The sequence below is a fragment of the Diadema antillarum genome, unplaced genomic scaffold (assembly GCF_040938485.1).
Source record: "Diadema antillarum isolate AM-2024a unplaced genomic scaffold, OU_Dant_1.0 seq00001749_RagTag, whole genome shotgun sequence".
Classification (NCBI taxonomy): Eukaryota; Metazoa; Echinodermata; class Echinoidea; order Diadematoida; family Diadematidae; genus Diadema; species Diadema antillarum.
Window position 1 is genome coordinate 76199 of NW_027272431.1, and position 27282 is coordinate 103480.

At 38.4% G+C, this 27282-nt stretch overlaps 1 protein-coding gene across 1 annotated transcript; it reads left to right on the forward strand.

Moving 5' to 3' along the window:
- On the forward strand, window positions 1-24644 carry LOC139712002 (uncharacterized). Its single transcript, XM_071623844.1, has 19 exons — window positions 1-16; window positions 471-606; window positions 1373-1575; window positions 2157-2319; window positions 3032-3270; window positions 4527-4711; window positions 8192-8783; window positions 9672-9862; window positions 10860-11001; window positions 11950-12090; window positions 12479-15493; window positions 16268-16430; window positions 17180-17287; window positions 19880-20079; window positions 20950-21186; window positions 22191-22318; window positions 22870-23014; window positions 23722-23792; window positions 24507-24644. The coding sequence occupies exons 1-19, from the start codon at window positions 1-3 to the stop codon at window positions 24642-24644; spliced, it is 6213 nt and encodes a 2070-aa protein (XP_071479945.1).
- The last annotated feature ends 2638 nt before the right edge of the window (window positions 24645-27282 follow it).

Genomic DNA, 27282 nt, shown 5'->3' on the forward strand with positions numbered 1-27282 from the left:
ATGGAACAAGAGGCTGGTAAGCGATTCTTTCATTACATTCTTGTAGTTTCTACAGAGGTAAGTTTTTTGCACACAATTTTTTGTTTTTTTACAGTAGTTGTTATGTTTTTTCTTCCTTGAAAATAAGAATATTATGGTTTTTAAAAACAGAAAATGAAAAAGAACGTTTTTCTGAAATTTCATCAAGCCTGATCACTGTATGCAATTTTCCAACTGTTTGCAATAATATATCATTTTACTTTGAAATATAATTTTGTTGTGCACTGATATATACACTGTAAGTATGATATTATTACAGAGTTTGGCAGCCCTGATGATACAACAGTGATTTGACCAACTCTGCAAGATGTAACAAAAAAAAAAACAACAACAACAACAACCAAACAAACAAACAGTGTGATGCTGTCAGCTAGAATCTCACATAATTGTGTTTCTGACAGGTTGCTGTCCTTTTCTTTCATCCTCTCCAGCTTTCAGGGGTTGCTATGACGACCCCATCCCAATGATGAACAAATCGTCTGTGTCTTACGTCAATCCTGGGCACTATAGCTGGAGGACTGTGACCCCAGCAACCTGCACGGAACTATGTGTCACGAGGAACTACAGGTAGACTGGCTGGAAAGGGATATTCAATAGTTTGTAGCAGAAAGCTTTCTTCATATTTGTTCTCTTTGTAACCTTCTAGTTCCTCCTCATCCAGCTACTGTAGGTCTTCGTGTTACAAAACTTCCATCCTTGTCTTCCTTCAACTTTTCAAAATGACTGTTCTTTTAACTTTAATTTTGTCACCATGAGAGCAGAGAATATGAATAATACTTCTGTGTTTACTACTACTGCTACTGCTACTGCTACTTCTACCACTGCTGCTGCTGCTGCTACTACTACTACCGCTACTACTACTACTACTACTACTACTACTACTACTACTACGACTACTACTTATACTACTACTTCTTCTACTACTGCTACTACTAACACTACTACTGCTACTACTACTACTACTACTTCTACTACTACTTCTTCTACTACTACTACTACTACTACTACTACTACTACTACTACTGGTACTACTACTACTAACTGTACTACTGCTACAGCCAATGCTTCTACTGTTTTTACTACAAGCTACTTGTACTACTGCTGCTGTGCCTTAGATTCCGTCTCTTCCACTACATGTATAAACAACAAAATCATACTACACTCACCCTGGAGGCCCTACTACCACTCAAGTTCTACTAGTGCATACACAAGTATATTGTCATATATTTTATTGTCCTTGAAGGCAATTTGATTTATTGTCCACTACGATACTTCTTAACAAATGTATCGAAATGAATATCTCTGTGCTACATGTTTCCAAACATGATCTCAGCTATGCTGTGATGAGAAGTGGACAAGCATGCTTCTGTGCCGACACCACCAGGAATCTCGGATCCAATCACACAGCTGAGTCATGTGACCAACCATGTGACTCATCCCCCGAGGAGTCTTGCGGAGGGGAGAGGTTGGTGTCGGTGTACGACGCCCCATTACCTCTCACTGAGGTGCAGATAAAGGAGCTCCATGGTATTGAAGGTACTCCCTTGACGTGAAGTAGGATTCTCTGAAGCACTGTAAGAAGTGAATCAAGTTCCAAAATGTTCAACCTTTGAAGAAAAAAAAAAGAGAAAGAAATAAAGTGTTCTTGCATTGTATCGTAACACTTTTACAATTCCTATGTTCATGAGCAAAATATAATTATTTGAATTGTCTGTGTAATGAATTTGGGCAGTACAACAGATGAAAATTACTTTTAATACTGCTTTGATTTTAAAATCACAGAAATCTGGAAGATGAACTGGGAAAGTGGAGGTCATTAAATGAAATGAAGAGTTGAAATCATGAAATGCATGCATTCCTTGAACAAGTTATGCTGTAAAAAAGGTCTAGTATAATTTTGCTTTAATTTCTTTTATGATCTGTAAAATTTAACAAGTGTGCAAATTATTAGCAAAATACTGAGATTAACATCATAAACTTTACAGAATGTAATTTGTTCATATTCTTTTATATGACTTTGCATGATAAAGCTTGTAAAAACTGTCATCTATGCAGGAGTAACTCATTCAAAGATTAAACAGGAAGTGTGATCTAATGTGAAACTATTTCAGGTCTAGTTTTCCCAGCCTTTGAGCCTGTGAACTTCACCCTAACCAATCCTGTCACTAGAGGCCAGCCAGACAATCAGATGATTACTCTCGATGTCCACTTTGGAGATGACTACCCTTACCGCTATGAGGGTCCTTGGAAAGATGGGATGATTGTTCAACACACTTTCAGGTCAGTTAGCCGATGAGATTGATCTTGTGACCGCACAAATTGTGGGTCGTCAAAATTTGACCAGATGAATTAGTTAGCACTATCTTGACAATTGAGGAATGAAATAATGAAATGCTTGTCATATAAATTGATCCACATGTGACTGCCTGCCTCAATTAACCCTCCCCCAAAACAACAACAACAACAAACAACAATATTCCAACGTGGATTGTCACTTTCTACAGAGTTTGAAAGAGTGATCTCTAATCTTTACAATCATATTTAACTTGTTCAAATTGGACCATCCTAACCCATTCTAAAAGTGATTGAAATAAGAGTTGGGAGGAACAATTTCATGGAGAAGGGAGAAACAAGGATTTAAAGATTAGGAGCACTCAAGCGTGCTCTGTAGAAGTATCAATGAAAATCACAAAGTGCTAACTATAGCATTACTGCTGTTTATCAAGACAAAAATGTCTTTTTCTGTTTAAATGCAAAACTGAAATATTACCAGGCAGGCCAAGAAATATGGAGAGGAAAAACAAACTGAGAAAAAGAAAAAATATCATAAGAACAAAGATTCTCAATCCTTACATTGAAATCTTCTCACATGTTTTCATGCTTACATATTGAAACAAAAAACAAAAAGATCTGCTGCTTTAAGAAACATCACCTGCACAAAGAGAAATAATGACAACAAATAAAATCTTATTCCTTGGTTTACATCATCTAGCAAACCTGGGCTGCACCCTGTCCAGTTGACTCTCACCCAGGCCCTGGGACCTGGATCTAAAGCAGTGTATGCTGTATTGGTCCAGATGCCAATCCAGGGTGTGTCCATAAATTGCCCCCACCGTTCCCCAGCTGGTAGTCAGAGCTACAGCTGTGACATCACCATTGCCATGGGAACAGGGATGCTGCTCTCGGCACACTTTGAGGAGGATGCAGTGGTGGACAGTTTCAATGTCTCTGGTAAGAAAATGAGTTCATAGTTTATATATGTAAGATATCATGGTTTATTTTTAGGAGAAAACTGGTGTCATTGACCATTTTTTCTGTCGGTGTGTGTGCTTGTGACTGTGTGTATGTTTGTGTAGGGAAGACCAGGGCCCCATTTCATAAAAAGTTGATGTGATAGCAGCTCTTGCTGGAATGGCAATTGATGGTGATGACAAGGTGCCAGGTTTCTGATTGGGTTGCCATTGGTAGTTGCCATTCAAGCAAGTGTTGCCATCCTAACTTCTTTTATGAAATGGGGCCCAGATCACTGAGCTTACATCATTCTCTTTGCCAGAAGAAAAGGGAGATGTTTACATTCCTTGAACTGGAGACATTAGATTGCAAGGAAGATGCACCACAGACCTAACTAGCCATCTTGCCGCCCCTGTACTCAAGGTGACATGTATATGTCATATAGATCTGATGATACAATTTTAGAACAATGGATTTATTGATTTGGAATTCCTAATTAAATTTCATTGATCCTAACCTGCTTTCTGCTGTGAGTGGATACACACGTACAAGGTCATCACAAGTCTTGTAGAAAGGCACAGCTTATGTTGGGGCTTTTCAAAAATGATCTCGTGATGAGGTCTTTTTGTCTAGTATGATTGCTTATTTGTTCATTCTTTAGATCTTTATTTTTGCTGATTTTTTTTTGATTATATTACAATTCTAGCCCATCTCTGTGAAGCTATTTGAGTATTAAAGTCTGTTAAACTTCTAGTTAGTTAGCAACAGCTATATTTTTTTCTTGTCATTTCTGTTTTTCTAAGCACAGTTGAGATTACATTTGTGTTGAAAATACATATAAATAAATACACACATACAGACACATATGTACACACCCACCCACACTCACTGCCAAAATATGAGACATAAATGCAAAATTGTGAGAACAATTTAACTATTAAACTATTATCTTTGTCTCCAGAGGTGCATAAATGTTTTTGTGTGATTAGCTGATATTTGTTTTTACAATTGTCATTTGATATGAACACTTCTGTCTTATTTCTTTTTCTTTTTCTTTAGGTGGAATCCACAGGTGTTTCCTCAAGGTTCACATTATTCGTTTATTGATTGTCTATTAAGTGTATATTGTTGTGGTTCACACATTTACTTTCTCTTTTTTTGACAAATAGCAATTACAGCCTGAACTGAGTGACAACAACAACAACAAACATGAAGCATAGTAACTTTTATTCAAACTTGTCCACACTTTTGTGCAGATTCCCAATTGGATTACATTGGAGTCAGAGATATCAAGTCTAGTGATGCCAATCAGAGCGCCTTGCAGTCGGCCCCTCTTCCTCTGGAACAGAGATACATCAAGGCAAAGAGTCCTATCCTGAAAGATGGGTTGCTGGTTGGTTTTGACTTGGATGTCAATGCCAGTGGGACAGCCTTTATGGAGGTATAAAGTTAGATATTACTCGGAATTTGGGATGATTTTCAATCCCAGCATTTGGTCAAAACGCAACAGAAAGGCTTACATAACTGCATCACCCTTCATTTGCATTTTGATCACTCCAAGACAGTGCTCTTTTTGTTATTGCTGTTTTTTCATGAACTTTAAACTTGTAACACTTTAAATCTGTGAATTGCGAAAGCCATAACAGTGATTGGAGCATTAGGCTACCCTCACCCATATGGTGCATTTCTTGCGCCATGTACATACACTGCGCAAGGCAGATAGTTGTGAGGCCTTCAGAAAAAAAATGAAGATTGGCTTATGCTTCCATCGTATTTTGGCTTGTGATAGCAATTTTTGTGTGTACACACAGAATGATATACAGTCAACCTCGGATACCTCGAACTCGCATAAGCCAAATATCGCTTACCTCGAAGGCAAAATGAAAGTCCCGATTGTTCCTATGGAGTTTTCGTGTGTTAAAATTCGCGTAGCTCGAAAAAACTAACTCGAAGTTCGGTTACCTCGAAGGGAAATCTCATGTCCCGATCTTAATTAACTTATTGTTTTTCCCAGCATGTTGCTCGAATTGAAATTGCAAACATCACTCAGCATTTCTGATGAAGCGCGCGTGGACAGCGAAGACATGTCACAAATCTTTTCACACTCGATTGTAAATATTCTGAGCCCCAGAACGATCGCGCGCCCAAAGAAATACCCGCTACACAGCTGACAAGGAAAATCCCCAACACCTACTGTACCTACACACGTACACGGTATGCATATATAGCAGCCGTGCAAATGGGAGTGCTTACAATAGCACTACGCTCTGCCCATCATCTTTCTTTGACCACTTTGTTTTGATTTGCGATCGTGATAGTCATGCCGTGCGCGTACATTTCTTAACCGTCGTGGCGCACCTGCTTAGGTGTCGACAGTTGTATCTTTGGCATTAATCACGGTCCACTGTCCAAACATCAATCTCCCGCTAGTGTTTTTTGTTCCCTTTTTTCCTTTCACGAAGTTTGTTTCATTAATTCTCCCCCGAGAGCGCAAGCTCAAAATATTTTTTTCCAGCAATGCGATTATGAAAAATGTGTGGTATATGATCTGGAAGTATAGGCCTAGCATAATAAAGAATAGTATAGATATGATCTAACAACAGTTTATTCTGATAAATTTCGAAGTAACGGAATAATACGCTTTACGATTTTCAGACAAAAAAAAAAGAAATCATCATGTATTTTACCCCTGTTTTGACTTGAATCTTTTTTGAGTTTTCGGTATTTTTTTTTTCTTTTCTAGCACAATCGTCGATTGTTTCGCTTTTTTTTTTAATGCGAACAATCCTCTTCGGTAAATGTTTATGATTACAGTAATAGCACTGTCCTCATAAGCCGTAGCCGGAATCTGATCTTGCAATATTACTCACTACTCAAGTAGCCCATCCTTCATGTGCTGTGCTGCACTTATTCAGGTCTCGACACTTACAGTGGCCCGGGGCCACCAAAACGCACGTCGGGCCACCAAAAAAAGTCGGATGTTTGCCTTTACTTTTGGAGATGAACAGCGGTAACAATCGGCCCCGAAAGTTGCTACAATGAATGTCAGATGATTGCTTTTGATTTTGGAAATGAATAACAGTACTATTCGACTCCATACGATACTAAAATAAATGTCGGATGTTTGCTTATACTTTTGGAAATGAATAACGGTAAGATTCAGCTCTGTACGGTGCTTGAATTAATGTCAGATATTTGATTTTGCGTTTGGAAATAAACAAGGATAACATTCGGCTCAGAAAGATACAAAAATAAATGTCGAACGATCCCTTAGACGTTCGGAAATGAATAACAATAGTATTCAACTCCGTATGATGTTTGCTTTTATATTCGAAAGTAAATAGCAATAACATTCGGCTCCGGAAGATGCTAAAATCAATTTCGAATGTTTGCTTTGACGTTCGGAAATAAATAATAATATTCAACTCCGTACGATGATAATATGAATGCCGGATGTTTGCTTTTACGTTCGAAAGTACATAGCGATAACATTGAGCTCCGGAATAGGCTAAAATGAATGTCGAATGATCCCTTTTACGTTCGGAAATGAATAACAATAACATTCAACCCCGTACGATGATTGAATAAATGTCGGATGTTTGCTTTTACTTTCGAAAGTAAATAGCAAGAACATTCGGCTCCGGAAGATTCCAAAATGAATATCACAGTCATGATTGCTTTTACATTTGGAAGTGAATAGCAGTAACATTCTGCTCCATACGATGCTAAAATAAATGTCGGATATTTGCTATTATACATTTCGAAATTAATAACACTAACATTCAGCTGCGTTTGATGGTAAAATAAATGTCTGCCTTGACGTTCAACAATGAAAAACAGTAACATTCAGCTCCATCCGATGATAAAATGATTGTCAGATAATTCATTTCACTTTTGGAAGTGGACAGCAGTAATATTGGGCTCCGTATGATAGTAAAACGAATGTCGGATGTTTGCTTGGAAATTTAGAAATGAATAACAGTAATATTCTGCTCCGTATGCTACTAAAATAAATAAATGATTGTTGCTTTTACATTTGGAAATGATTAACGGTATCATCTGCTGACTGTGAGTACTGCTGGTAGACACATGGAAGACCGGTGCGTAGCGGTGCGACATTGCCGTCACTCCCTGTAGCTCTAAACAGTCTTGGTGAGCTACATGTACACCCATAGTTGTGCGAAATTTTAATAGCTTGCAAAGCTAAGACTGTGATTCGTGTGTTGGATATTGTGTAAGAGATGATGACTTAGAGAGAGAAAAGGAAGAAAAACGAGTAGTGATCGAGGGGGTACCTACGCCGACGCGACAATGTACATTCAGCACCCATGTTCTGCAACCCTGTCTTGCACTCGATTACGTACTGGTATTTTCTTTTTGTTTTTATGGTGATAAGTCATTTAATTGTCCACCAGAAAACACTGATGAAAGAAGAACATCAATTTTCATTCAATTCATTCATATTAAAGTCGATTCAAATCCAATTGACAAGCATACAAACAATCGGTAGGCACTGTAACAGATACCATGTTGAACATCGACAAAAATCGGATAAGTCGAAGAAAATTCAACATACGCGTACCTCGAAATTTGCGTACCTCGAACCAATTTCTTCAGTCCCGACGACTTCAAGGTATCCGAGGTTGACTGTATATACATATTTTTTTCTCTTCAGGTAGCAAACAGAGATATTAACCTAATGCTTTTTGTGTGTGGACACTGTAGGCCTTTGTATGCATGTGTGTGAGTGAACCATCCCTCAGAGTATGTTGATAATATCTTGGCTTTGAAACAGATGAGCGAAAATTACATCAGTGAAGGGATGAGGGAAATACCTTCTGTTATAGTGATAATTATGACAAGAATATTTGCTGTGTGTATTCTCATGGAACATAATAATGAATCATTTCATTTGCCACAGGTCCTTCGTCCAGTTGCCAATGTTAGTGTTCTGTGTCAGAACAACACCAGACCAGCAAAGCCAGTCCTGTCAGTCCGCGCAGGCCACAGCTGCCAGGGACAAGGCGGGTACAGCTTTGCCAAGCGGGCGTGTCTCAATCCTACCCCCGACACCACAGAGCCGACTCTGGAGAACAACTATAGATATGTGGCGAGGCTCATCCTAAATCTTCCCTCTGTAGGGAGACATTTTGCCCCCCTCAGCCATAGTGTGACTGTCCAGAAGGGTGATCTTCTGGCGCTGGTTCCAGGAACTGCTGTGGTAAGCAGACTTCCTTCCGCATCAAACGTCGAGGTTAAAACCCATGGTCGTCGACTAGGGGAGGAGGATGTCCTTGAGGGTGATGAGGGAGAGGTCGTTGAAGGGGAGCACCAGTTTAGGGCGGTGGTGGTCCTTCCATCAAGAATTTGGATTCGAAACCGCCAGGCCGGGGTGTGGAGTACCTCTAAGGTGAATGTAACCTTGACAAACTCCCTCGGACAGAAGCTTGTCTCAACACTGGCCCCCAGCGATCAGAGTCCTCAGGGAGTAGAAATCAAGGCACCACCTTATGGTATGTTGGACCTATGTATACCAGTACACTGTTTGGTAAAATTTGGCGTCTATCTCTCTAATTTTGTGATGTATGATGACAAAAGGTCACACTCAATATTTGTCATACACACTTGCTGATGTGCACTGACGTATAAACATCAGTCTGCATTATGTACATTAACTGACTACGGTACTGATCTCTAGTTACAGTAACAATGAACATAGAAAATAGAAAGTTGGCAATGATAGAAGAAGAATTTAAATACTGTGGGAGATGTGTCCATTTAACATGGTGTTTGTTGTCTTTCAAAATATCGTGCAAAGAAACATATTGCATGCTATATCAAACACGTACAATACACTGTATGTGTGTGGAAGAAAAAAACAATTGAAAGACTGCCATCAGAAGAACAAAAAAGAATTAACTTTTTCCATGTTTTCAGTGACATGAACAAAGAGAAGAAAAGATAAAGAGATACAACGCTTGTAAGTATAGATTTGAAAAGGACATTACTAATTCATTGTACTTGTATATTCTATAATGTTGCTTAATTAAAATATTTGATGTCTGAATGTATTCTACGTCATCAAGGCTTCTGCAGTGTTTATCTGAAGTCTAAAATGATATCTACTTTGCTGTACATACTTTAGTGTATATCTTATGATGACTTATCATATACAATACTGTGTACTTTACAATTCATATTGCTTTATGTATTTTCATTTTCAAACTGACCAAACAGTGTGATGGTATAATGCATGCACGCTTTGTATATTGTTGTACTCTTTCTCGGATGCTGGTTGGAAAATAAATGAAACTGAATTGAACTGAACTGAAATATTCTCCATCATTCCTGCAGATTTCTTCACACTATTTATCATTCTCCCCCTTTCTGCTTTATTTCAGGTCTTGTGGGTGATTTGATTTCCCTGGAAGCCATCTTTGAATCCCAAGCTGACACCTACCGCTGGTCACTCGGGCCTGGGAAGCAAGCCCTGGTCAATTTGTGTCATCTGCTTCAATACAGCTGGACTGAGTCGGGTCTCTATGATGTGTCTGTGGAGGCAGGAAATGAATATGGCACCGCAGTCATAACAGTGAGTTTGGAGATAAGTGTTTGTAGGGAGCTTTAGATTTTGCGATGCGGACTTTAAGATGACGATTGCATTGGCCGTTCTCCTCTCTTCCTGCGTCGTGTTGCAAAGTAGCTTTAGATTACGGTAGGCCAGATGCAGCCTGTAGAAAGTAAAATGGTGCCCCCATAGGATCATTGCATCTCTGAGGTGTGAATTTGAGCAGATGCAAAAATTGCGTAGAACAGGTTTGTTTCCTCTCAATGTCCATGTTGTGAAAAACTAAAGCTTCCTACTGTAAAAGTGGACATTTTTTGCATATTTTGTGCAACAAGAAATTAGTGCAAAAATGAAAACACATACAATTTTTTGTTTGTTGTGTGTCATACTATTTTGTATATTCATTCCCCAGAAATTAAAGCATGCAAATTTCATCTCGCCCAACCAAACGTGAAAATTACTAGTGTGAAGAATTTTGCTTTTACACCATTCCACACACAACAAATACTGTACATCTGTCTTACGTTGCAGAAATTTATAAAGAAATAGATTAATGATATACATACTCTCATTCTTCTGTTTCTAGTAGCTTGTACCTTGCTAGTTTATAGTAATTTGGCAGGTGTATGATTTGGCCCTGGGACATTTTCATTAGAGTGAGAAGAGATTAGATTGTGAAGGAGAGATGAAAATATAGAACTGCATTTCCTGTAGAAAATCAATAACAACATGTTTACCACAGTCAAGAAATGCATTTCCTTTACTAGATATATGCCGTATAAATGCAAGTCAGTAAACTTTTTCTACAGTCATTTGGTATTATTCCATTTGAAGTTTTTCTTTTAATGATGTTGATCATACAATTTCCACACAGGTAACTCATATGAGTTAATTTGAAGTGTGTTTATGAAAAATTCCGCACATATTGCACAACCTCTCAGCAATCTCTGAACCATTCTTTTGCTCTCTATGACATTCAGTGCCAAGGTTGTGCTTTTTTGCTTTATTGCAATCTCTGTAGATTCCATTTTTAGTCACCCATAATCCTCCACTGCCCAACATCACACTGAACACTTCACGTTCAGTTGACTACCCAGAGTACGATGTTGCCCCTGTTGCAGTTGGACAGACGTTTGAGGTGAATTGGACTGTGTATTATGAAGGTAAGTCATACTGTCTGTTCTCTACAAGCTGAGGTGGTGCTCTGGCAACAGAGCAAATGTCAATTCTGACAGGTTTGTATATGTGTGCTGTTGATAAGTCTGTGATAAAGATAGCTGTGAATTTAAAAAGCAATGTTTAAATCACCATCTTCTTTAATGGATTTACATTTTTGAAGATGAGAAAACATCATCTTTTAAGCACAATGATATCAAAAAATTGTCATCTCAATTTATATGTCTTTAATGCTTGATGTATTTTCACTGAATTGGAAAGAATTCATTATTATTTTTTTAGTGCAGTGTTATAATCATACAAATTTAATAGAAAAATCACCTGTCTTTTTTGAAACACTACAGCATGGCAATGATGTAGCAATTGCTGTTAACCCGTTTCATGCTGAATTCTGAAATCCCCATAAACTTAATACACAGGCCGCCATGTTCCCGTTGTGAATGGGTTAAGCTCTGTGATCGACAATCATTGTTTATTAGCCTTCATGCAATTTGCATGTTACTGGAGACTTTTCATAATTTTAGGTACAGTGTTGAATTCATTACAACAGTCTGTTTATGCCAATCAGTAATTTGGACCTGTTCTTCACATAACTATCCCAGAGTAAATTTATAGAATTGGATATTATTGTCATTTTTTTTTTTTTTGGTCAGGAGAATCAGACTTTGTCAAAGCTCTAGTACAATCAAGCTGACGATGACTTGAACAGATTTTTTTTTTGGTGATAATCTGCATTTTAAAGTGTGAAAATGTAAGAAAAAAGGGTAAAAAAACAATGTTTCTTGCACATAGCATAAAGTGCAGCCTCCCTATAAGTGCATAATTATCTGTTATCCTTTGAAGTGTATGTTGATATACTGACCTGTTTTTAGGTGATTGTCATGATTCTTTTTTTTTTTAACTGAGTGATATTCCCCTTTATGTTTGTTTCTAAGCACCAAACGTCTCATATGAAATCACTTTGGGGAAAGCATCTGACGTGACAGTAATGGTGTGGGAAGGTTCACCAGATATCACCTTTCCATCAACATTTGTAGACGGCTGTCAGTTGAGCAACATCAAATTCCAGCACAAAGGTAAACCCTTTTAAAATTATATTTTCTTGTTTATGTTGTGGTTGAAGTTTTGTGCCAGAATGTGTGTTAATGTGGTTATAAATGATAGAGACACTTAATGTATGGGTGACTTTTTAAATGCTGTTCAGCCATTAAATGTTTCTGGATTTTGTTCATTCTTGGTCATCTGCTGAATGATCACACAACTCACATTCATCAGGCTGAAGACTTGTAAGAAGAAGTAGTAATTGCAGAAGCAGCACAATAGTGCACAGATTGATTTACAAAAAGGTGGTACATTGTACTAATACGGTTGTAGTAGTAATCAATTGGGTGGCATTGAAAGTAATATACCTTATTGTTGTCATCATTCATATAGCTATCCACCTTTGTTCTTCTTTTATGACAGAGTGGGGTGCCTGTATTCACCTCGTGTCTGCTACACCATGTGTCTTGCTGATCCATGTCATTTCCCAGAATGCTTTTGGCAATGATACCCTCTCAATGGCGTCGCACATTATACAACCTATTACTGAGGAACCGCTGGTCAACATCACGACAGCAAACGTCACTCTTGACAGTGATGCAGACATCATCACTCATGGCGATGTCATGCTCGTTGATGTTGAGATACCAGTGGGCACAGAGATCACCGTCCAAATCATGGTCAGCGGCGAAGACATCTCTGATTCTTGCGTTCACTGGCTGCAGACAGACCGTAGGGCCCAGTGCGCAATTTCTACGTCAACTCTTCCTGTGACCGACCACCAGCTTGTGGTTGAAGTGAGCAACCCTTTCTCCTCTCCCGACCCTTTGAACTATAACTTCACACTGCAGATGGCAATTGTGAACCTCAAAGTTGGAGTTGCTGAGACCGTAGGGACCGATCAGGATATTCCGATCTGTTTGTATGCAGAGCAAGGTAGCCATGTTAAGTACACCCTCAGCGTTTCAGGTGGGACTATGGCAATGAACGGAACTTTGGACTTCCTCACACCTGATCCTTCCTGCAGCACAGAATTTCACAAGTTTGCGCTACCCGGTCAGTATAACGTGACTGCGATGGCATGGAATGCTGTCACTGATGCCAAAGTCTGGAGCTCAACTATTGTTCAGGCTTCGGTGTATGCTCTGGTTGTGTCAGTGGATAAACTTGTGACCTTGAATGACAGTAGTGCAGGGTTTGGAAATCTGCAGATACTATATGAGGGTTCAGCAGTCAAAAGATCTCTAGATGTGAAGGTGGGTTTGGCAGTAACAGACATATCTGGAAATTCAACAGAGCATGTGTTTCAGATCTCAAATGATCAATCTTATCCAGTAGAGTTTTCTTTTCTTGTCCTTTCACCGGGAACACACTATTGGGAATGCTCTGTGTACAACAATGTCAGTAATATGACAGTCAATGGAAAATTCGATGCAGATATTTCCATTCGTAGTGCAGTTTTCAGTGTGCAGAATCTGACTGTCTGGTCACATGTGATGATCAACTTTACCATTGAGCTTCTCGCTGGTACAAACCTGAAATACTCGGCCAACTTTGGTGATGGGAGTTCCCCTGTGAACTCTGGGCTTACTGACAATCTAATGATGATGTTCAGTCAAGTGTATGAAGTTTGTAGGACAGAGTCATTTCAAGTGAAACTAACAGTGTCAAACAAACTTGGAAATGCCAAAGAAAGTTTAACGCTGACTGTCCTCCCAGCAAGGTTTTCTGTCCTCAGTGATTGCATATTTTCTCTCTCGTCACCACCAGACGTGAGGGTACAGGTGCCATTCTATGTTTACGGAGGAAAATACTTTTCAGCACCTTTAGAGGGCGCATATCTGGTGGACTTTGATGATGGAGTAGGTGAACGAGAGCTCAGTTTTGCTCTAGAAGGCTCCCCATCCCTGAATACGGCTAGTGCCTTCCATCTTGTGACACTCTGGAAGACCTATAGTGAGCCTGGCACCTATCAGTTCACCTTCCAGGTGAACTCCTCGCTTTTCTTGCAGCGGTGTGAAACTCCAGTGCACATTTATGAACCTATTGCCTCACCTGCAGTGCACATCATGTATAATGAGAGGAATGTGTCTGATGCAAGTCTTGATGTGGTTGCCCTAGGAGAGGGGAGGAACTATGTTCCCCTTGTTGCCATGACTGTTGTCCATGTTCTGCTGGCCAGAGGAAGCAATGTATCGTACGAATGGTCTTTTGCAGAAGAGGGTGAAGACAGCATCTTTCGAGTGGAGCCACTTGCTTATGCTGGCGACAATCCAAGGAACTTCTGGAAGTTCAAGGAACCGGGAGAGTACCATGTCTCCATAAACACCTCAAATGCAGTGGGATGGATCGAGGAATCTTTCACTCTCCATGTCCAGTCTGCAGTGACCGAACTGCATGTCGAAGGACCAGGACTGCAGCTGGCGAACGAAACACTTGCCTTCACACTACGCATGACGACCTTTCCAACTGATGCTTGCATCGTGATGGACTTTGGCGACGAGACATCGGACACCTCTCACTTGGCTGTGTACGGCGATCCAAGCTGTCCTTTCATGGAGTCAGGGTTGTTTGACCCCCTGTTGTACAGACCCTTCAAAATGCTCAACATGACAGACTTGTGGGAACAGAATGCAACTACCTTTCAGGTGTACAACAAGTTCAGATCGACAGGAGCATTTATTGTGAGAGCAGTTGTGCAAAATACTGTTTCTTCGCAGGAGACGTACATCCGCCAAGTGATCAGAAAGGCCGGGTGCTATCCACCTCGCATCACTTTCGGACATGCCGGTGAACACCATCTGTTGGTGTCCCAGCGACTGAGCATTCAGGCAGTAGTGGATATCAATTGCACCACCTCCAACACTGTCTACTACGTGTGGTGGGTCACTTCTGTTCAAGAGGACGGCAGCACTGTGGTGGTGCCGTTGCCAGCATCTGTCTCAGTGGAGGGTTCTACAGTCTCAACTCTGGTGATACCTGCAGGAATACTGGGCAGTGGGAGCTACACCGTCTACGTCAATGTGTCTACCAACAACGAGCCTGGCATTGAGACTATTTCCTCCATCGATGTCACCTACAAAGGGAGCCCTCTTGTGACTGTCATCACGGGCGGCAACCGTCGGGTCATCTCCCACGGTTACAGAGATCCCGTCACCCAGGAGGTGACTTCCTTGCGGTACACCATAGACGGGTCGTCGTCTTATGATCCAGACCAGCTGGAAGAAACTCTGAATTTCACCTGGCAGTGTCGCAGAAAAAGCTACATTCAGGACATTGTGACCGTTGAGGACATTGAGACATTCCAGGTGTGGAATGATGATTTTTCACTTCTTGTGAATGACAGCATCCTGAATACTGACTTTTCAGGAGAGTATGATGACATTGGTGGTTGCTTTGGCAGACAGGGTGGACCCCAAGATGCTCCTCAGCCTGGTGGTAAGTGGAAAATTGAAGAATAAAAGGCAGATACAGTGAGAGATTGATATGAGTGTACATTAATTATGTTTCAGAATTATTATTGTAAGCATATGTTTGATATATATATATATATATATATATATATATATATATATATATATATATATATATATTGTATATGCTAGCTTATATTGAAGATATTAGGTACCTCTGGTAGTCAGTATTTTACTTTAATTTGTCTTTTTTTAGCATTAAAATATCAATTCTCTTTTATCAGTCAATCATTGGTCGGTCCAGGAATGGGATCATCAAATTTGATAACTTTGTTTTTTGTCACGCAATGTTTTTTGTCATTGTAGAAAAATCATGAACCACGATGCAAGATTGCATTTAGTGATTCAAATAAAAATGCATTTGTTGATTTTCTTTCATAAAAGAATACAAAGAGTTGTACACAGTCATTATTATTATTTTTTTCCTTTATATGATTTTAATAGTGCATACTATAAACTTACTGCAGCAGTATGTGCAATAATGATAATGCAACATTTACTTGGCATATCAAGCTTACAGCTTTTGGACAGGAGCATTCATATATCTACAATATGCAAAATCCAAGAAAATGATACACCTGTCGGTGTTTGAAAGATCTTCTTAATCTTTGTGTGATGACCCCCAACAGACATGATGTGCACTGCTGTACAGCAATGTGCCCTCACCTACAATGTACCATATTAGGTCTGTGCAGACAAAAATATGTGTATGGCTTCCATGTCTATTGTTCCCTACCAGGGATATTGAGCAGCAGTGGTGGACAGGTGGAGATTGATACATCATACCTGTATCCTTTCATGGAATATGAAATCAAGCTTGTCACAATGATGGGAGACAAAATAGGGATTGACTACCAAACCATCTATGTGTCAGATGAGTTCATTCCTGATGTCTACTTGAGGTATGTGCCTGCAGGGAAAAGCAGTATGTTTATGATGCAGCACCCTGCATGACCATTCATATATTTTCAAGTTCTAAAATCAATAAAGAGGTTAACTTTTATCCCAGATGTGTGCAGATATATCAATGTATTGACATAACATTTTGTCATTGGCAGTCTACATATTACATCTGGACTGCCCAGCGTAATACAACCAGTTTGCAGTATGTGACAGCTGCTTTACACTGTGTGTACCTATCATACTATGTAGGTGTTTGTGTTTCAGACAGAGTATTTGAGATTAACTATTTACATGAATTGCAAGGGTTCATTGATAGAATTCAAATTTGCCAGACATTGTTCTGTCAGACCATTATAATCATTATTAAATGTGTGAAGGCATTATAAGAAGGATTTCATCGCGCACCATAGATTTGAAGAAAAATTTTAAACAATATCACAGTACAGTGTATATGATGTTACTCTCAGAACTTTTATGAAATGTAGATGTCAGAGCCAAGGTAGGCCTACTCCTACATGCCCCTCTGGATCTCATTTTAAGATTGAGAACTAACTAATCTCCAATGATGTTTTGCATGTAATGATCTACACTGTACATTGTTTCATAAATGGCATCTTTTAGAGTTGTCATCACTATGTTCTTAACTCCTTTTTGCCTCTTTAGATATAACTCTTTTTTTTTCCAGACCCAGCATGCTCCACCATGTACTAGGAGTATTAATTTTCATGATTATATTGCCATCTTGTAGGTGCATGTCCAATTGTCGGGAGGTGCTTGATCCTCAGACCAGACTTGTGATTGAGGCAGTGGATGCAGGTTCCATAGACATTGACATCAATGCAACAATCTACTACATGTAATCACAGTTTACCTTGTTTTTTTATGCCTCCGCCACGAAGTGGTACCGGAGGCATTATGTTTTCGGGTTGTGTCCGTCCGTCGTACGTCCGTACGTCCGTACGTACGTCCGTACGTCCGTCCGCTTTCGTTTACGCGATAACTTGAGTAATATTTACTGAAATTTTACCAAACTTGGTCCAAGTATGAAGTATGATGGGGCAATGATTTGATTAGATTTTGGGTGAAATCGGCTAAAGGTCAAAGGTCAAAGGTCAAGGTCAAATCATGAAATTGTATCCGTTTACGCGATAACTCAAGACTGTATGGAGCAAATTTCACCAAACTTTGTTGGAGGATGATGTATGATGGGACAATTACTTGATTAGGTTTTCAGTGAAATCGGACAGAGGTCAAAGGTCAAAGATCAAGGTCAAATCCTAAAATTTATCTGTTTACGTGATAACTCAAAACTGGATAAAGCAGCTTTCACCAAACTTGGTCCAAGGATGATATATGATGAGACAATTAGATGAGTAGATTCTAGTGACATTGACAAGAGGTCAAAGGTCAAAAGGTCAAGGTCAAATGCCAAAAATGTTGCTATTTCCCCCATATCTATGCAATGCCCGCAGTTATTTTCTTGAAACTTAGTGTAGACATGTACTACTGCGTAAAGATTCTCCAGAGAGAGTTTCATGTCATAAGGTCAAAGGTCAAAAGGTCAAAGGTTAGGTGAAAATGTTGCAATATCACTTTTCTCGCAAATGGTTCGATGTATCTTCATGGAACTTGGTACATATGCATGTACTGACTGTCAGGGATTATCTAGGGAATTTAGGGGTCATGGGTCAATAGTCAGGGGTCAAAGGTCAAGGTCAACTCGTCAAAATGTTACTATTTCCCTCATATACTACATATGCAATGATTGCATTATTTGTTTTAAAATTTAATATATGTGACCCTGCACCTCAAAACAAACAAAAAGTCGCCAGACATGAATTTTTAGTTAAGACCATACTCTGAAAGAGCAGACTTTAAGCTTTAAAATGATGTATAACTCAAATCAAATGGACTCTCCTAAACTATCTAAATATTGGAAAGAAAGCACAAACTCAGGAAAGATGTGAACTGAGAAAAGAGGCTCTGAAGTACAGTGTCTATTCAAGCGCTTAATCTTTACCAAACCGTGTTGGCTGTGCGATGAATGGGACAAAAAACAGGAAGTTAACCACCAGAGTAACAACAATGAAGGGATTATTAGATTAAACTGAAATTAGGCATGCCTAATTAACACATTCTGTCCATAATTAATGCCAACTTTCAAAGCAGTAGCACTATCTTTTCAAAAGTTATTAGAGTTGAAAGTGAAGAGTGTGGATAAGGTTTTTCAGAAATGAAAAAGGGATTCTAAAGACACACATAATCACACTATTCTACCAAAAATGTTCGAGATAAACTGCTAAAAAAACACACTTTCCTGCCCGTTTTATGATACCAAATTTTAGCATAATGTAAAAGAAGACCTGCTCTTTCAGAAAATATGAAAAAGTCAAGTTCGACTATGTTGACCCATTTCACTTATTTTCAGTCCTCACGCAAAATCAGTGTATGCGACTTTATGTTCGTTTTGAGGTGCACGGTCACATATGTACGTGTATTACTTAATGGAGATTCTCTTGGAAATTTCCAGCCAGAAGGTCAAAGGTCAAAGGTTAAGGGTCAAAGGTCAGGTTTAAATGGAAAAAAAGATATATTTTGTACTGTAATTACACTCTTTCTTCATACCTTGAAAATTATACTCAATGCATAAACTTATAATAAGGTCGGTCAGAAGTCAAGTAAAAATTTTCAATTCCCCAAATATGTGTACCTACACTCTTTAATAGACAATTATAGCAAACCCAGTTCGTAGAAAGTGAACATTCAAGATATTTCTGACAAACGTGTTATTTCGATATTTTGCCAGTTATGTGAAACTGTCATCACACATTGTGAAGACATTGTACTATACGCCTATTAGGAGAATCATGCATTATGGCGGAGGCATCAGTCGCCGTAGCGACATTTCTAGTTTTTTGTTGGTTTTTTCATTTTTTTTTTTTTTTTGGGGGGGGGGGATGTCAAAATAAAACTTTGAAAACACACACACACACACACACACACACACACACATTCACACAATCTAATGTTTGAAAGCAAAGACAAAATGTTCAGAAATATATTAAACAATCATTTGACATTGCAGGTTATGAACACTTCAAGATGATTATTTCCGTCATGTGGACTGTACCATCACAGTAATTACTCTCTGAGAGCATTATTGGTCTTATTTTGATTGTTCCAATTCTCGCATTTATTCATTTATTTATTTTGACTCTTTGTGGATTTACTATGGTCTTAACACTGTGATGTCGTTGAAAGGCTAAAATGACACTGTCAGAACTCAGTGATTGATAGTAGCGCATGATATTAATGATTTCTGCTGCAAACATCTACAAGTAATCACTAGTTTGTTTGTATTCATTCATCACTTCAAAAGTGAAGGTACTTTAATATCCTGACCAAATACACTATAGTAATTAAGATAATAAGTGCTCTTTTCCTACAGATGGGATATTGCTCTGTGTGATAACGGCACAAAGCAGATATTGCCCTTCGACACATGGCAGCCATATTCCTCATGGGCCAACCAGACAAGCAATTACTCTACCAGTGCTCATCTGTATATCAATCCTGGTGTCTTCGAGGCAGGGAGTCAGTATGAAGTCATCCTAATGGCATCATACTCCTTTGACTTTCAGACCAAGAGTAAGAAATATAGAAGTGTACAATCCTCCCTCTTTCATCTACTGTCTTCTTAATTTATCAATCTGTCCATCTATTACCTCATTCATATATCTATCTCTCTAACTATCTGTCTGTTTATATATTATCTACACCAGGTACCTACCCTTTTATTGATTGATTGGTTGATCTATCTATCTATCTATCTATTTATCTATCTATCTATCTATCTATCTATCTATCTATCTATCTATCTATCTATCTATCTATCTATCTATTTATCTATCTACCAATATATCCAGCAATATACATACAATGTATAACTACACAGTAATGTATTTCTCTCTTGCAGTTTGCTGCATCCTCTTGATTCTCCTGTTTAAAGTAAACCATTTCCCCCTTTCTCTTTTCCACTTACTTAATCTGTTTTTAGATTATTAGTTGATTGTAGTGTATAATAGTGTAATTGTATTCAGTGTACACAGTAAGGCAAGACAATGTATTTTCTTTGTTATGTTTTTTTTTAATCGCTTCTTTTTGACTGGTTATCTGTATATATTGTTATCATCCATACATTGTATTTTGCAACCAGGGTACAAACAGACGTGGAAATTGTATCTGTTATCTAATTCCATAGGAGAAAGAACTTTATAGATTATGATTGAATGTAAACAAAAAAAAAAATATATATATATATACATTTAGAATGTTTCTGTTTTTTTGTTTTTTTTCAGATGTACAATATATCTAGCTTGCGTTAGCTACGAGCTCTATCGTAGGCCTATCTAGATTTATTTGCGACTACTGTCTATCTACAGATACTGTATACCAATTGGTCCTGACTTGGTATACTGTAATTCATGTTTTCCTTGTGTACATGTGTCTTCTGTCCAGCTGAGATTGCCATAGAGTTCAGCACCAACCATGTACCAGAGGGAGGAGTCTGCGAGGTATTCCCACAGGAGGGCACAGCTGCACAGACCCTGTTTGGCTTTGAGTGTAATGGCTGGCAAGACAGTGATGGCCTTCCTCTGGAGTACACCTTCCAGGCCAGGCCCCAGGGAAGCTCTGGCACTACAAGGGTCTCTCTTAGCGGCAGGCAGGACAGCTTCTGGCCAATCTATTACTCTGGTCTGTTTTTTTTAGAGGGGTTCATGAATATGACTGGACATTTTATCATGGGGATCAAAAATGTTTATTGTCCATATCAAAGTAAATCAAGAATTCTTCAGCACACTGCTATATGTTGTGATTACCTTATTGCATTTAATTTGCTCGGAAGAAGATTTTTTTTTTCTTTTTCCAAATGAAAATGAATAATTGAATAAGTTGTATATAACATTAAAATTTTATTGTTGATAAACCTATTTTTTGTATTGTATAGTTGATAAATCTACAGTACATGTATTGATAATAATAATAATAATAATGATAACAAATTCTTATATAGCGCATTTCAGACTTGAAAAGAATTTCAATGCGGTTTACAAACAAACAAACAAATTATACCATAATACAAAATACAGCAACAAAAATTACAATTTACCGAACACAATGTATTACTCTACAATTATTATTTCTTAAATGTACATAAAAGGTCAGAGTTGCCAGTACTACTGAGAAATGACTTCAAATTAACAGTCATAGGCTACTTTGTATAGATAAGTTTTGAGTATATAGTATATTTACTGTAATATGTACTGTATGCTCTATGTTCTATTCTTTTTCAGTGGCACAGTACTTGTACAATTAATCAGCTTCGTATTGAATATAAAACTATGTCAGCTTCCAATGCCATTGCTATTGTGATAGTTTCAATTATCCAAAGTTTTTTATTGAAAAAAATTGATGTAGCGTGCTGCACATAGTACACTGTAGTAAATATAGCACTAAGAGTACCATTTTCAGTGTATAAACCACTGATGGGGTGTGCTACCCTGGGTAAAGAATACTGAATAGTTAAAGACATAAATAATTGTATGTATGCAAATATTTCATTACTCCAAGGCTGAAAGTGCAGAAGGCATTGGTCTTTGAGCCATGTGACCTTGTTGTTTTTAAACATTCAAGTCTTTTTGCTGTACATTGACTTGTTAAATTGCACTTGTTTTTCCCTCTCCCTTGTGTAATGCCAGGTGTGAGCTCCAAGTCTGAGTTTGTTCTGCCATCAGGATCTGCGGAGTTTAATTACACATTTGACATCAGGATTCTAGTGACAGACCAATATGGGACATATGCAGAGGTCACTAATCTTTCGGTGAATGTATGTATCTCATCTTAAGCCAAGAGTCTGTAGTGGAAATATGGGACTTTCAAATGTTACCATATTTTTGTGGTTGTTACCTTATGAGCATATGCCCATTTCAGTGAAGTACATGCTACTTTTGTATGAGTGATCATCATGTACAGTGTAATTAGCTATTTAAAAGTAAAACATCTAATATGGTGATTTGTTGTCTATGGCCAATTTCATGTTTTACTGATCAAATCCTTATCAGTGTATGTCTAGTGCCATTATGTGATTTTAATCTACCAATACCTTTACAGTCGTTGATGACATTAGCTTTATTTGAAAGTGATGTTACTTCAATTTGAAGAAGTTTTAGCATTTATTTTTGTATGATTTAGGTGTACTTTTGTTATTCTTCTGTAATCATTATCATGTATGTATAATATCGCCAGTAATCATTTTATGATATCAAGCTGCAGAGAGCCCTAGGCTTGCATGTTAAAAAATGATTAGCTTCAATGAAGAAGCTGATTACTGGATATTGAATTCAAAATGTTTGTTATGTAATCATACACACTTGACAGGTGTATCCTTTTGACGTGATGTCATCAGACGACCTGACTCTCACACTTCAGGACTTGACTGACGCAATGGTTTCTGAGGCATCAACTGGCCATGTTGACTCAGCCACCAACTACGTGAGAGCCATATCTGATATCATCAATACAGGTATAAAATCTGTAGCACCAGGGATTGCAGTCATCTTCTGGTTGTTGCAACTGAGATTGGGAGATGTTTCTGTGTGTAATGTGTTATGTACAGTAAATTCTTTTGAATACACTGGTAAACCTTCGAACAAGTCGGTTGACTGAAATACAGTTAGCATAATTATATTTATTTATTTATTTATTTCTAATCTTTTGTCAGGGTAATCCATATATATGAGATTGATGTAATATTATAGATTTGTAAGTCATTAGGCAAGATATGCTTGTTTCCCTTTTGTGAATTATCAGTAGTTCTCAGTCACTTCCGTCAAAGCTGTGGATTAAAAAGGCAATTTTATTTTAGCACTTGGTGTGAAATTGCAGACTTCACAAAGCTGCTTAAGACTGTCTGCTCTGTAATCGTTTAGTCACCTTTCAATGCATCTTCTAAAGATGGATTCAAGTGGAAGCCAACTTGTGTGGGATGTGTTAACTCTGATTTGCAGTCTTGTGTAGAATTATGCACAGGTGCATTATTGCCATTTGGAAGAACTTGTTTTGAGCAAGTAAGTAATGCCATTTACATGTGTGTTATGTTATCTGTGTAGGTTTCGAACACAGCAAATTGATATCTATGATGATAATGACAGACATGAGCTTATGGAAGATGTATATCCTTGGACTGTTGTCAAGAAGAATGAAATAGCTGGTTTCTTATCTAAAAAATAGAAACCTTGTCATCAAGTCAAGCATCAGGAAATTCATCAACCATCAAGCTTGATACTGCATTGAAGCAAGAGGTGAGACATTTTTCCTTTTCTAAACATCAACCCACAAAAGATGAACGATGTTGATGTATTCATTTAAAGTGTATTTTGTAGTATGTCCACCAGCTGTAAAGCATACTGTTAATGCTAGTATTGTTTTGCAAACATTACATTCTTGTCAGTTTCTAGATCAGCCAAATTAAATTCAAGTGCCTGAGTTGCCATGAGAAGCTAATCTGTAGATGATGTTTAGATTTGTTTTTGTTATTGGTACAAATATCTTTTGAAGTGGCATTACAAAGTATCTCACTTCAGATAACAAAGTATCAATATATATTTTTGAACATGCAGTACAAACGAACAAGAGAACATGCAGAACGAGAATGTTATAGGGAAAAAGTTCGTTTGTTGTATATCAATGGTTGAAACACTGGATATTTTACCTATAATTTACAGCCACTATTGAGTTTTTCAGCTAACTTTTGTTAATATTGCGTTCTTTGATATAAGTTGGCTGTACATTGTCTGCAAGATAGATTAGTTAATATTTTTCTGAAAAGGAATACTGATAATTTCTCATTCCGCCACTATTGTGCCTGTTTGCACACTCAATTGCTCACAAAATATATGGCATATGATTATTATATTTGTCATATCATGTTAATTGCCTATAGTGTTATCAAGGATGATGTAGTATATTTTATATGTTTGCTCCATACATCTCTCTTTCTCTGTCTCTGTCTCCAGATCAGAGAGCAGCTAGTGACTGTCCTCCAACCCGCAGCCTCCTCCTCAGTGACCCTGGAAGACGTCAATCAGATCTCGACTGTCCTGGACCTGGCTACGGCCGTTCCCGAGGAGGTCTCGTCAACCACGCAGGTATGATGCTGCCACTTCTTTTGTGGTCATTGCTCTGTGTGCTTGATCCAATATCTCACAAATCCATACAAGTTGATGTTTTGGGGATGACCACTTGGCAGCCATTATTGTTTGTGTACAGTTGCTGAATTTGGATCACAAGATTCCCAAAGTATACCATGAAGATGCGAGAAGAAAACTGTGGTTCAAGGGGACCTTATTTCATTCATATTGGTATCTATTTCTTTTTCACTTTCACAATTGTAAACATTGTTGGAGAACTCCTGATTGATGAATATTAGATGGGTAAGTATATATTTAAGCTGATACAAAATTACAGATGTTAGATTTTAATGGTATTCACATACTTTTTCAGAAAATGAAGATCACTGCCCTGCGAACATTAGGATGTGATATAAATAAATGATGTCCCTTTAGCAGAGATGTCATCTGGTATCTTTTTATGATATTTAGTAGGTTTTTCTTCTTCAGCGATAAAAAGAATTGCCTTTTAGAAGGATAACATGCTTTATTTTCTTTTGATATTCATAAATATGTAGATTTTATTGTGCATCGGTATGTTTTTGTTTTTGTTTTATTAATCTGCAGAAGTTAGCAGTTTTGCAGTAACACAATTGTTGCTTGCTGTTACACCAACCACTGATCCATTTTAAAAAAAAATGCAGTTGTGGTCAGTACAAGGGGAAATGGCAGCTGTAATGACAGATTTTGTTGGAATGTATAACCATATAATGTACAGTATATATCTCGTGAGTTTGATGGATGTTTGCTTGCAGGATGGGGCCCTGGGCACCACTGAAAGGCTGACGAGTACACTGGAGGCTATCCAGGGGGAGGGGCAGCCGTCAGCTGACAAGATGCAGTGGTCTGCCTCTCTCCTGCTACAAGTCTGTGGTGAGAGAAAAGACTGAGATGCGAATTCACACATGATGTCTTGTGTCTGTGTGGTATCTTTGCGATGTCATTTAAACTTTATGCATCAGGAGGATGATAACAGTGTTATGAAAGGACATAGAAGTGATATATGATCTATTATATCCCTCACAAATTGCTTCTCGTCCTCTGATTGGTCGAGAGCACTGTAAACAACAAAACATAATTCTACCATACAAATGACTATACTCCCTAGGGAAATGGTAAAAACTATACCACGCTGGTGATTTTCGCGCCTTTTTTGCTTCGCGTCGCGACGCGAAATATTTCACGTGTAAATGAATGGGTATCGCAGCACCTTTGCTTCGCGAGAGATTTCATGTACAAATGAATGGGTATCGCGGCGCCTTAGATCACTGCACTTCTCGAGAACCACAAGGCACGCATACACTCAATGCGACACGGGTTACACTAGAGAGACTCAGAGAGACTCTTATAAAGCCCTCATTCTACCTAAAAAGAAAAAAATTGTATTACGTTACAACAGAGTAGGCGATATCGTAGATCTATAATTAGACAACAATAAGCAAGCTAGGGTTCTTCGACGTACCGTAGGCCTTTGGGGAGTTCATGCTTCGCCGTTTGAAAGTTGGTCTCGCAGTTCACTAACTCGAGCGACCCACCCAAAAGATGTTGACAAACGAAACTGCAGTAGATATAGTAGGCCTGCTTTAACGTTAGCGCTAGTTAAGCCTAACGTTAGTTCTACCTGTCTAACAGTAGGCCCTATTTCCCGTAATCTCATTCCTAATAATCATTTTTTAGAGTGTCTAACGAGTTAGTTACCGTACGAACCGTACGAATCACACGAATTTACAGTGGCACTCGATGCTTTAATCGCTAGAATTTTTCCAGTGCCTAATCTAACCTTATACGCTGTTACTGAATGCTACCCAAATTTACAATTGCATTTTAACAGGAAGTGATAGTCCATATTCATGTACAGACAGCTAGGTAGAAAGAGGACAGAAAACACAATCAACTGCAGCTCACAGTCACATCGTTGATCAGCTCGAGCACGCACATCACCGCACTGGCAACCGAACGTACTTGTTGACAGATCGGATAGTATGAAGCACGTAGTGAGTTTGCAGTTTGCGCATGTTTACCAGTACGTTGTACAGCAATGCACCGAGTACATTTCAGCGGCTGAGCGCGCAGTTGTCTCTTCATAGTACGCGTACGCGCTGCCCTCCTGCTGAGCTGCTTTCCCGAGCGTAAATGACTAGTCAATCTTCTTGAAAAGTAAAGCAAGATGCCCTTAAAAAAGAGGTAAATTACAGAATACCAGCAGTCGAATACTCTTAAATTCATTGGGAGGGATATAAAACAAATATACCAGGCCAATTTTTCGAGGCACCGGTTGAAACTATGTGCCTTCGGTGACTTCAGTAGCACTATTTTCTTCGGGGCTGCGCCCCTCAGAAAATAGTGCTACTGAAGTCACCTCATGCACATAGTTTCAACCAGAGCCTCTCAGGCCTGGTATATTTGTATATTGTCTGTTATACATGTATATTTTTATTCCAAAGATGTAAATGTGATAGGAGGAATCCTGTGAGCATCTTTTTTTCTTTTTTTTCTCAGAGCTATAAAGACCATGTGTGGCACGTCTTTCTAGGACCTCTTTGTCATCATTCATTCCACACTAGTCTTGGCCTTTAAAGATTGACACCTTACGTACCCCTCCAATGCAGTTTTGTTCAGTTAC

Excerpts from the sequence above, each read along its gene's own strand:
- LOC139712002 (XM_071623844.1), top strand. Across the intron at positions 20,080-20,949 it reads CTTTGACTTTCAGACCAAGA|CTGAGATTGCCATAGAGTTC; the intron begins GTAAGAAATATA and ends TCTTCTGTCCAG. Across the intron at positions 23,015-23,721 it reads ATCTGATATCATCAATACAG|AAACCTTGTCATCAAGTCAA; the intron begins GTATAAAATCTG and ends TCTAAAAAATAG.